Here is a 9,688-nt window from a genome sequence, read left to right on the forward strand (position 1 = left end):
CTCTAACCATGTTTCTTCTTTTCTGCATCCTTTTGTTCAAGTATTTTCTATTACCATGTTAAATATTGTTAGCTGGAAGAGTGATTTGTTATATCATTTATTGCTCATGATTTATTATCTGTGGCAATGACAGATTCACATAGAGAGGTATTGTAGACATGTGAGCTGAAACAATCTTGCAAAGGGTTAATTTTGTAATCGCTATCTAGTATGTTTATAATCCCAACACTAACCCAGTAATAGAAGGGGGGGGGGCGGATCTAGAAGGTACAGGAGAAGACGTGTGTGTTCATGCTTTTCTCTCATGCATCTCAACTGCTTTATATGCTACTGGAATAAATCTTTTTCATTCTGAACAGAGTTCCTTGTACTGGATATTCCTTATGGCTAGCTGAAAAAAGAATTACTTGGAAAACCTTTGTAACATCTTTTCACTGCAGACTTCATTCCGGAATATTTTTGCTCATAGAAAGAATGGGCAGATAGTTGCAAATCAATCTTCACCACATATAAGCTAACCTGTGGAGACTGAAGAATGGAAATATTTGATGACAGCCTTCTTGAGAATGGAACCAATATTTCTGCTTTCCTGTGTGATATTGTCATGGAAAATGATACGTTTTTCTGTGTGGATGACTCACCTCATCCTGCTAAAGGTATGTGGAGGAAAATAGATTTTTCAGACATCACCAGTTCCAGCTGAAGGCAAACTCATGGATATTTCAAGAAAAACAGGTACACAAAGGTTTGTAGGTGAGGCAGTGTGAAAATAACCATTTGTTGCTAAATTAGGATAAGAAACAGACCAGCAAGAACTTTGTATGTCCTGTTTTTCCAGATTATAAATACATCTAGAGAGTAATACTCAGTTAGAATGGAATGTAAACCGTACTGCTAATTGTTTAATGAAACAATTTTATATTGCTCTCGAATAATTATATAACAACAAAGTTATCCGATCTAATACAGTATGTGGAAGCAACTAACGTGAAATTATAACACTGTATGTAGCTGCTAAAGAAAATTTTCTTGTATTAAAATAATATAGATTGTCATAATGTTTCTTACTGTCTCAAAGAACAGTTCAGATAGGTCAGAATCAGGCCCAGGACTTCTAACTTCCACCAGTTTTACATTGGTGTAATGACATGACTTCAGTAGATTTGCATAAGTAAGATAAAAATCAAGTCTACTGCCTTGAATGATGAGCAGTCTTCACCTTTTGGTTAACGAATGAAACCCCTGTGATAAAAATTAATTAGTTTTATGATTTTCATATTTCATAACTGATTCTTTATTGTGGCAATTTTCAGATTTACATCAGACAGTTCGAATTCTGCTATATTCGTTGATATTTTTGCTCAGTGTCGTGGGGAACACACTGGTAATTATAGTGTTGATAAGAAACAAAAGGATGAGGACCGTCACTAACATATTTTTGCTGTCGCTGGCTGTCAGCGACCTAATGCTTTGCCTTTTCTGCATGCCTTTCACCCTCATTCCCAACCTGCTGAAGGATTTTATATTTGGTAGTGCTGTTTGTAAAACTGCCACCTACTTCATGGGTAAGTCTCTGAATTTTATACCTACTCTAAAGTAAATAACCCATTAAGTTTGTGAGATACTAAACAAGGGCCAGATCCTTTAAAGTGCCAAGCACTCTCAACACCTGCTAAGCAGGACTGATTGGGCATTAACACCTTATTGGAAAGATCAGCACTAAGGAACAAAATTAGCCCGGGCAGTCACATGAAGATGGGAAAAAAGCATATTCTATAAAACCCTTTTTCTTTCATTAAAATTTTACTTAAAGTGCTACAAGAACACAGGGGTGCTGGGACAATTTTTATAGTGGGGGTTCTGAGAGCCATCGAACCAAACTGTAAACCCTGTATAATGGAATCCACTTCAAGCCAGGGGGTGCAGCAGCAAACCCCAGTACTCCTACTTCCAGCACCTATGTGAAAAGATATTAGTAAAAGTGTCACCCCCCTGTAATCAGCAAAACTTCTCCCTGTGTACTGTATGCACAGTCATATCTGATAAGCTTGATAACAAAAGTTAATACTCTTATTAGAGCTGAAGAGACAGCTCTGCACAGCTCTGGGGGCATAATACTGCAAGATGCTGAGCTCTCTAGTCTCATGTAACATAACACTGAAGCATACGCTTACATTAGGCACATCCTTAAGTGTTCTGCTGGATCAGGCTCAGCACCTTGGAGGGTCAAGCCCTGGAGAGGAGCTGCTTTCTATTCCTTCTTGCATATCACCAACAGAATCGTTATTGTTCTAATTACAGGGCAAATAAAATAGGATTGTACAAGGGTAACCATTACCAAGGGCAGAATTTGGCCCACAGAATTTCTACTACTGGTGACAAATGAGAAGGAAACATTCTGATTTTGCAATCCCAGGTGGAATTTGCAGGGCTGTCAGAACAAATATCCTTTCATTTTTTTAACTGATCGAATATGATCAGGAGTCACTGAGAGACAAATATGGAGCCTAATGATACTATTTTTATGGAGTCATATTTAAAAGACCACTACCACTTTCAATATGCTTTGGCTTCATCTGCCTCCCACTAGAGAAGTGGATCCATGAACTGCCTGGTTTATAAATTATCTGATAAGTGATACTGTCTCAACTTTTTAGATTTAATTTTTAAAAATGTAAAAAGAAAAGAGGGAATTCTGAAAAGTTTATGTTATCTCAAAATGAGACTTAGCAATTAATTACAAGAACCTCAGAATTTCTGTTTAACCTGTGCCCTTGAAAACTATGATGTAATGTGAGAATATATTTTGGAAGTGTGGGAATGAGAACTCAACATCTTTGCTTAGATATAATCAATAAAACTAAAGGTTGTATTTAAACATGTAATGAATTACTGACATAAAAATAAAAATTACTGAAGCATTGTATTTTTTATATTTCAATTTAAGTGTTACCAGTTACACACACACACATATATATATACACACACATTACACACACACGCGCGTGTGTGTGTGTGTGTGTGTGTAATTGGTAACACTTAAATTGTAAAACTTCATATTAGAATATATTCCCTTTGTGTGTATGTGTGTGTATACATATACACACGCACACACACACACACACAAAGGGAATATATTCTAATATGAAGTTTTACAATTACAAAGTTAATTGTATTTTAAGACTCAGAAGGTGAATTGTCCCATAAGCGATCTGGGTTAAAAGAGGAACTGTAATGATGAACAGATACTTAAAATAATTATATCACCCAGGCACTTCAGCTGTCATTTTTTGATGTAGAAAGATTGTGAATATGAATCAGTGTAAACTACAGATGATTTTTGCAAAGGAAACGGATGTAAAAATGTTCATATTTTATATTTTTACCCCAAATATTTACCCTAGAAAAGGTAATTTCATAACATAAAATTCTTGTGTGACATAAATCTAAGGATCAGGAATATTTCTAGTCATACAGTAAACACATCAGAGGTCCACAGTGAAAAAAAAAATTGCACATATCATTGAAAGTTTGAAGTATTGTATACAATGAAGAAAAGAAATTAACGAACATTTTTATAGAAAATGGGTCTGATTCCTACTGGATTATTCCAGTTTTATGCCAGTGTGACTCCACTAAAATCTACGAAAATGTAACTTTTTTTTACTGAATTTTATCAAAACAGGAAGTTAGGTTGTCAATCAAACAAGATACTTGCTTTTTTTAATTAAAACTAAAATCATACCTGATTCACTGCTTTGTTCCTCCCAATGCACACCAGTGTAACCCCACTGATTCCACTGGTTATGTTTCCATGAAGATATACTAGTGTAAAAACTGGAGTAATACAGAGATGAATCAGGACCAAAGCACTTTGATTGATAACAGCTTCCTGCTTTGATGGAACTAAGTCAAAAGACGTCAATTGTTTTTTCATACACATCAGTAGTTACACAAGCATAAATCTGGAGCATCATAAAGGTAAATCAGGTCCACCTCTGTTAACTTAATGAGTTGTGAAAATATGACTAATGCTATATTTTCATTGTTTGCATATGTGCATGGAAACTTAGCAAGTTTATCTACAAAGAGCCATCAGCCTTTTAAAACAAGAACCCATTTCTTTGTTTTATATATTTAGGTGTTTCAGTAAGTGTATCTACGTTCAACCTGGTTGCCATATCTTTGGAGAGATACAGTGCTATTTGCAAACCCTTGCAGTCCAGGGTATGGCAGACAAAATCTCATGCCTTGAAGGTGATTGCTGCTACCTGGTGTCTCTCCTTTACCATCATGTCACCATACCCAATTTACAGCAAACTTGTGCCTTTTACAAAATATAACAACAGTACAGCTAACATGTGTCGCCTCCTTTGGCCAAGTGATGTCATTCAGCAGTCGTGGTAAGATATAATTGACTATTAAACAACATATAATTATCTGGCAGAAAATAGGATTACATGGTAGCCTTAAGCCTGTTGAAAATCAATTATTAACCATTAGTGACTGTTTATAATTCTTTTATGCTTGTTTAAAAAGTCACAAGAATTTCTATTTTTAATTGCTGCTCTTTTTTGTATTTAAATACATTTATTACTTTTGCTTCACATCTGGGTGATATATGTAAAGGGCCAGTGATTCTCAAACTGTAGTCTATGAAGCTGCCACTGTCACTAAAATGAAGGCATCTCTCAGACTTCCAGCAGTGATGCTTCTTGTCAGTATAGCTCGGACTGTTTTATTTTTTGTATATCCAGAGGATTTGTTTATTTTTAACAATTAATCTTTTTAAAAGCCACATGTATCTCTGTGCCCCTTCCAGGACTGATTCACTTCTTTGTCTGCATTTCTTTGATGCAGTTTCAACTGAGAACAAATATGATGACATGAAAACTGGAGAAGTAGCAAATGTACCTCAGAACAGAACCAACCTAGTGACTAGAGAGATTAGTGAAGAGGGGGCAGCAGGCTTTTAGGGGACAGTCAGTGTTAATAAATGTCCACGCTCAAGGAGAGTGAATAAACGGCACAGAAACAACATAGGGACATAATCAAGGAGCTGCACCATTGCATTAAAGCAAGCTTATTTTTTACTCTTTAATACTTTCCTAATATTTCTTTTTCCTGTAACCAAGCACTTTAGTTGGTGCAGGGAAGATATAAGATTTTTCCTACTGTCTTTAATGGGAGGCAGAACAGGTCTATAGTTTGCACCGCCTAAATATGGTGCATGCATATAAATATTTATTTGATGTTAACCTTTTCAGTAGTTTAAGGTACTTGCCATAATGAGGATGTATGAAGAGAAAAGCTAAAAGGCCAAATTCTGCTCTCAGTTACACCAATGTGAATCCAGAGCAAGTCCAGTGAATTTGCAGCAATGTTCCTGCAAGGAGCAAATGTTTAGTCTCAAAATATATGATTGATTTGTTAATAAAGTACCTTAAAGCAAAATAATTTCCCTGGGTGTGGTACCATTAGATAAACTGCTTATGTTTTGTTATGTAGTATATTTACTCATATGCAATGTATAATCAAATACTCAAGGATTTTCTTTAAAGTGAAATCTCTCCTATGGAAGGCGTTCAGCAGAAAAATAAGAGCCCAAACTGTACCATCTTTCCTTCAGAATCTGTATGAGGCTACAGGGGAATAACGTGCATCTCCCTCCCAGTGCCTGCCTCTGGGGCGGGGCGCACACTCCTCGAGGTGGCGGGGCGGGAGGGGAAAGCAGGAAGGGGCACAATCCAACTCCATGGATGTAATGATCCAGGTTGATGAGGGAGAGGAAATGGGAAACAGTTGTACCAGGGTCCCAAGATCATCAGTCCCTCCTCCCCGCAAGTCTGAAACATCTGTAATAAAGTGAAATGGGAGAGGCTGGGGACCTAGCAAACATGACGAACTGGGGCCCAAAATTTCTCTTGAAAGTTAATGGCTAATATCAGCATCTCACTTAAGCACAGGTAGCTGCTCATTTGAAGTCCCACTGGACAAGCTTTTATATCATGAAAACCACCACCACCACCACCGACATGATTCTGGTCTTGGTAGAGGACAGGTATTGAATGGGCACAGAGATTGAAGCATCTTTTTAGCCCCACGTGCCTCTGGGGGTGAGATACATTGGGTGGACAGTGTGGAGAAGCCTGCTCTGCTGTTGTTCGCACTGTACTATTTCTGTGGAGAAAAAGAGGATTCCAGCTTCCAGGGCTGTCAATAGAGTACCTCTTATCAGCCCTAAAAACATTTCACCCAGATCTTTAGAAAAGAAACAAAAATACACAGCTGCTTCTCTGTATTTCTGCTGTTCCCTAATTTCAGTCTCTTTTGTGGCTTCCTCAGGTACATTTTCCTGATGCTCATCCTCTTTCTTATACCTGGTATTGTAATGATGATTGCATATGGCTTAATCTCTTTGGAACTATACAGGGGAATAAAGTTTGATGTCAGCCAGAGAAAATCTTCACGAGGTAACAGCATGTTTGCATTTGTTTTTGTTTTGTTTTAAGTTTATCTTTGAAGATGTGAATAGTAGAGCTGAGTCAATAATTTATCATATAAATGACATCTCATCTTTTACAAAACATCTATGAGCAGATTGCAGAACAATTGCATGTATTTGTTAACCAAAATTATTGGCAAATTTCTTCAGTGAATAATCCATCATCTGCAGATTATTTGCAAAGAGTTCAGACAAGCTATTTGTAATTCCCAATGTTTTAGTTACATAAACTAAATGGATATTGTTTCTGGTCACAGGTTAGATTATTTTGGCTATTAAGAAATGTGACAGGAATTGTAAATTTAACCTAAAAAATACAATTCAAAAATTACTTCCAGCAGAAATTTGAGCATTCAATCTTAATGTTCCTTTTTTGCCAGTTTTCACAGTAGTAGAGACATTTAGATGTTCATAGAAAGGGAACACCAGATGGTCACAAAAATGACTGAATCAAAATTCACTTTAGAATTGGAATGACAGTTTTTACCACTAGTTGCTCATCATCCATGAAGGATTTTGTTTACTTCAAAATTTAGACTCCACTAATCTGTTTATATTTTGAATCACTATTCAGAAATGTTCTGTGTTACATATTTATGTGAGTGCTGCTGATTTGTACATACAGAAAGGAAAGCCAGCACCAGTAGCAACAAATATGAGGATGGAGATGGATGCTACCTGCAGAAAACCAAAAAGAAGAGAAAAATGCCACTGCAACAGCTTTCTGCCACCAGCAGCACCAAAATAGACAGGGTCAGAAGCAACAGCTCAACTGCCAACTTGATGGCCAAGAAGCTTGTCATCCGCATGCTGATGGTGATTGTGATTTTGTTTTTCCTTTGCTGGACTCCCATCTTCAGTGTAAATGCCTGGCGTGCATTTGACACCACATCAGCAGACCAACTTCTCTCAGGAGCTCCTATCTCCTTTATTCATTTGCTCTCCTACACTTCTGCCTGTGTGAACCCCATCATCTACTGCTTCATGAACAAGCGCTTCCGCATGGGCTTTTTGGCCACTTTCACCTGCTGTCCCAAGCAGAAGCCTCCAGTAGTAAGAGGAGAGATTGGAGATGAGGAAGAGGGGAAGACCACAGGGGCATCTCTCTCCAGGTATTCTTACACACACATGAGTGTGTCTGCTCCCCCATGAACTGCTATAGAAAAGGAAAGGTTATACATGACCAAGAGAAATTCAAACTCTTATCTTCTTGTCTCGTCTTGGAAAGGCGACTAAGGTTTGATTTATAACATGACTTAGTTCTGAAGAGATGAAAACACCACAGTTAAGCAATTAGCTGGTAGGAAATACCGGGGGAATTGTATGGGCCAGGGACACTGCTAGGGTCTGTGCTTTGTGTCACCTCCATTTCTAAAAAGAGACTGGAGCTTTTAGACTCTGTGGAGGTAAAGGATTTTGAAACCAGCCCTCCAGCATGGTGCATTTGTACTAAAGCCTCCTGTAAACATATGCTATAACTTGAAGGTGTCCTTTCCACCGGAAGTTTGGCTCACTCTTTTCATGCAAAATTGCAGTTTTTAGATATCGCTCAGAGTATCTCTTGATATTTCCAAGACACTGATAGATTGGGGTTCCTTATCAGTCCTGATTACAAATTTCTATTTTTATATTTTATGGTTAAATACCAATTCCATGAAATCAAAATATATTGGCTATTTTCATAGAACTTTATCATCCTTATTTTAGCTGAGCTACCACCCTTTGAAATTCTTGGTTTAATGGTCAGTTAAAAAGAGGATATTCCTGGAGAAAAGGAAGGGCTATTGATCGAAAGCAATGGGTCCAGGACACTTTTAAACTAGATTTATTTCAATTTTTTTTTTAAAGTTAACCAGGGAAATAAAGGCTAGCAACTTTAAAGGCAGATGAAATACACTTCTTCCAGACAGCAGCCTATGTCAGCTTTTGAAGTGTTATAAGTATTCTGACAGTTTTACATATTTTAGCTTTAAATAGCAAGCGGAATGTCGAAAGGCCTGACTTTCTTCTGTGCACATGCATATACTGGTGCACACACTTTTCCGCACCCATGCATGCAAGTGACAGAGTTTAACACCAGCCCAGTTGAGTGTGTAGAGATGCTATTACCAGCACACACAGGTGCGAGTGATGGAAAAGTGCACACAGAGGTGTTAGCACACACAACTTTGCATATACGAAAAGGATACTGGGGTGAAGTCCTTTGGAAAAATCAGGCCTGAGATATTAAACGTAAATTGTTGCAACAACAACTTTTACAGCATATCCACAATCACACTGTGGTATTGCCCACACACGAAAGTAGAAATGGTTAAATGGACAAAGGAAGTAAACAACAATAAAAAGCAAGGACTGAAGGATTGGGCATGACGTCAAAAATGTCTATGGATTTATGTGTAGACGATGGAAGGATTTCTCTCTCCTGATATACATATAAGTGTATAAACACGGCATAGACTAGAAAGAGTTACGAATTGTGTACTTCATCTGTGTTTTGTTATGTAAGGAATCCAATCTCCTCTTAATTGTTCAATGTTTGGGTGAGCTTGGGTATTCAGACAATACACATAGCTCTCCAGAACAGGACAGTCAGTCTTACATAGTTTATACTGCATTTTATTTTGTTTTGTGAATGCTTCTTGTTGAAGATTCTTCTATCTTCTAGTTTAGAAAATGTAATTTTTAAAAATTGGTATTAGATAGAAATTAGACTTTGGTAGTAAATGGAAAGTAGATGTGGATGTTAAAGGCAAGCACTGTCAAGGTTTTTAATCTTAAAATTGGACCTCTTCCAGATAGATTTTAAATTGAAGTCGCACTCTTCCTGCACTTGTGCTAACATTCTTGAAATTGATCTGACCCTCTGTCCTTATCAGGCATAACTCCTATTGAATTAATTATGAAAGTTTTATCTAAGTAAGGGTGGAGGATAAACCGCAGCCTGGTGTGTAGGGAACTGTATAATTTATAGCGATGCAGCAAGTTGAAATTGTTAAACAAAACCAGCCATGTTAATTTTAGCTCCTGTATCCACTGGGTAGAGAAACAATTTTTTTTGAAATTGGAAAGCACAGTGAGTAGGGAAAAATTAATAATTTCAAGTTGGAAATATATTTCATTCCATAGACACAGCAAAAAAATCAAATAATTTTCTATTTAAAAACATACTTGACAGTGTCTTTT

The 9,688-nt window shown here is 37.1% G+C and overlaps 1 protein-coding gene across 1 annotated transcript; it reads left to right on the forward strand.

Annotated features, from left to right (window-relative positions):
* The first annotated feature begins 321 nt into the window (after nt 1-321).
* CCKAR (cholecystokinin A receptor) lies at nt 322-8,953 on the forward strand. The gene is made up of 5 exons (XM_007058094.2): nt 322-656; nt 1,314-1,565; nt 4,142-4,403; nt 6,346-6,473; nt 7,131-8,953. The coding sequence occupies exons 1-5, from the start codon at nt 536-538 to the stop codon at nt 7,655-7,657; spliced, it is 1,290 nt and encodes a 429-aa protein (XP_007058156.1). The 5' UTR covers nt 322-535; the 3' UTR covers nt 7,658-8,953.
* The last annotated feature ends 735 nt before the right edge of the window (nt 8,954-9,688 follow it).

This window comes from Chelonia mydas, chromosome 4 (genome assembly GCF_015237465.2).
Source record: "Chelonia mydas isolate rCheMyd1 chromosome 4, rCheMyd1.pri.v2, whole genome shotgun sequence".
Taxonomy (NCBI): domain Eukaryota; kingdom Metazoa; phylum Chordata; order Testudines; family Cheloniidae; genus Chelonia; species Chelonia mydas.

What these genes read in the sequence shown, in the direction of transcription:
- CCKAR (XM_007058094.2), top strand. Translation starts at nt 536, where the DNA reads ATGGAAATATTTGATGACAGCCTTCTTGAGAATGGAACCAATATTTCT. An exon ending in AACTGCCACCTACTTCATGG is followed by an intron (nt 1,566 to 4,141) that starts GTAAGTCTCTGA and finishes TTATATATTTAG; the next exon opens with GTGTTTCAGTAAGTGTATCT. An exon ending in CCAGAGAAAATCTTCACGAG is followed by an intron (nt 6,474 to 7,130) that starts GTAACAGCATGT and finishes TTGTACATACAG; the next exon opens with AAAGGAAAGCCAGCACCAGT.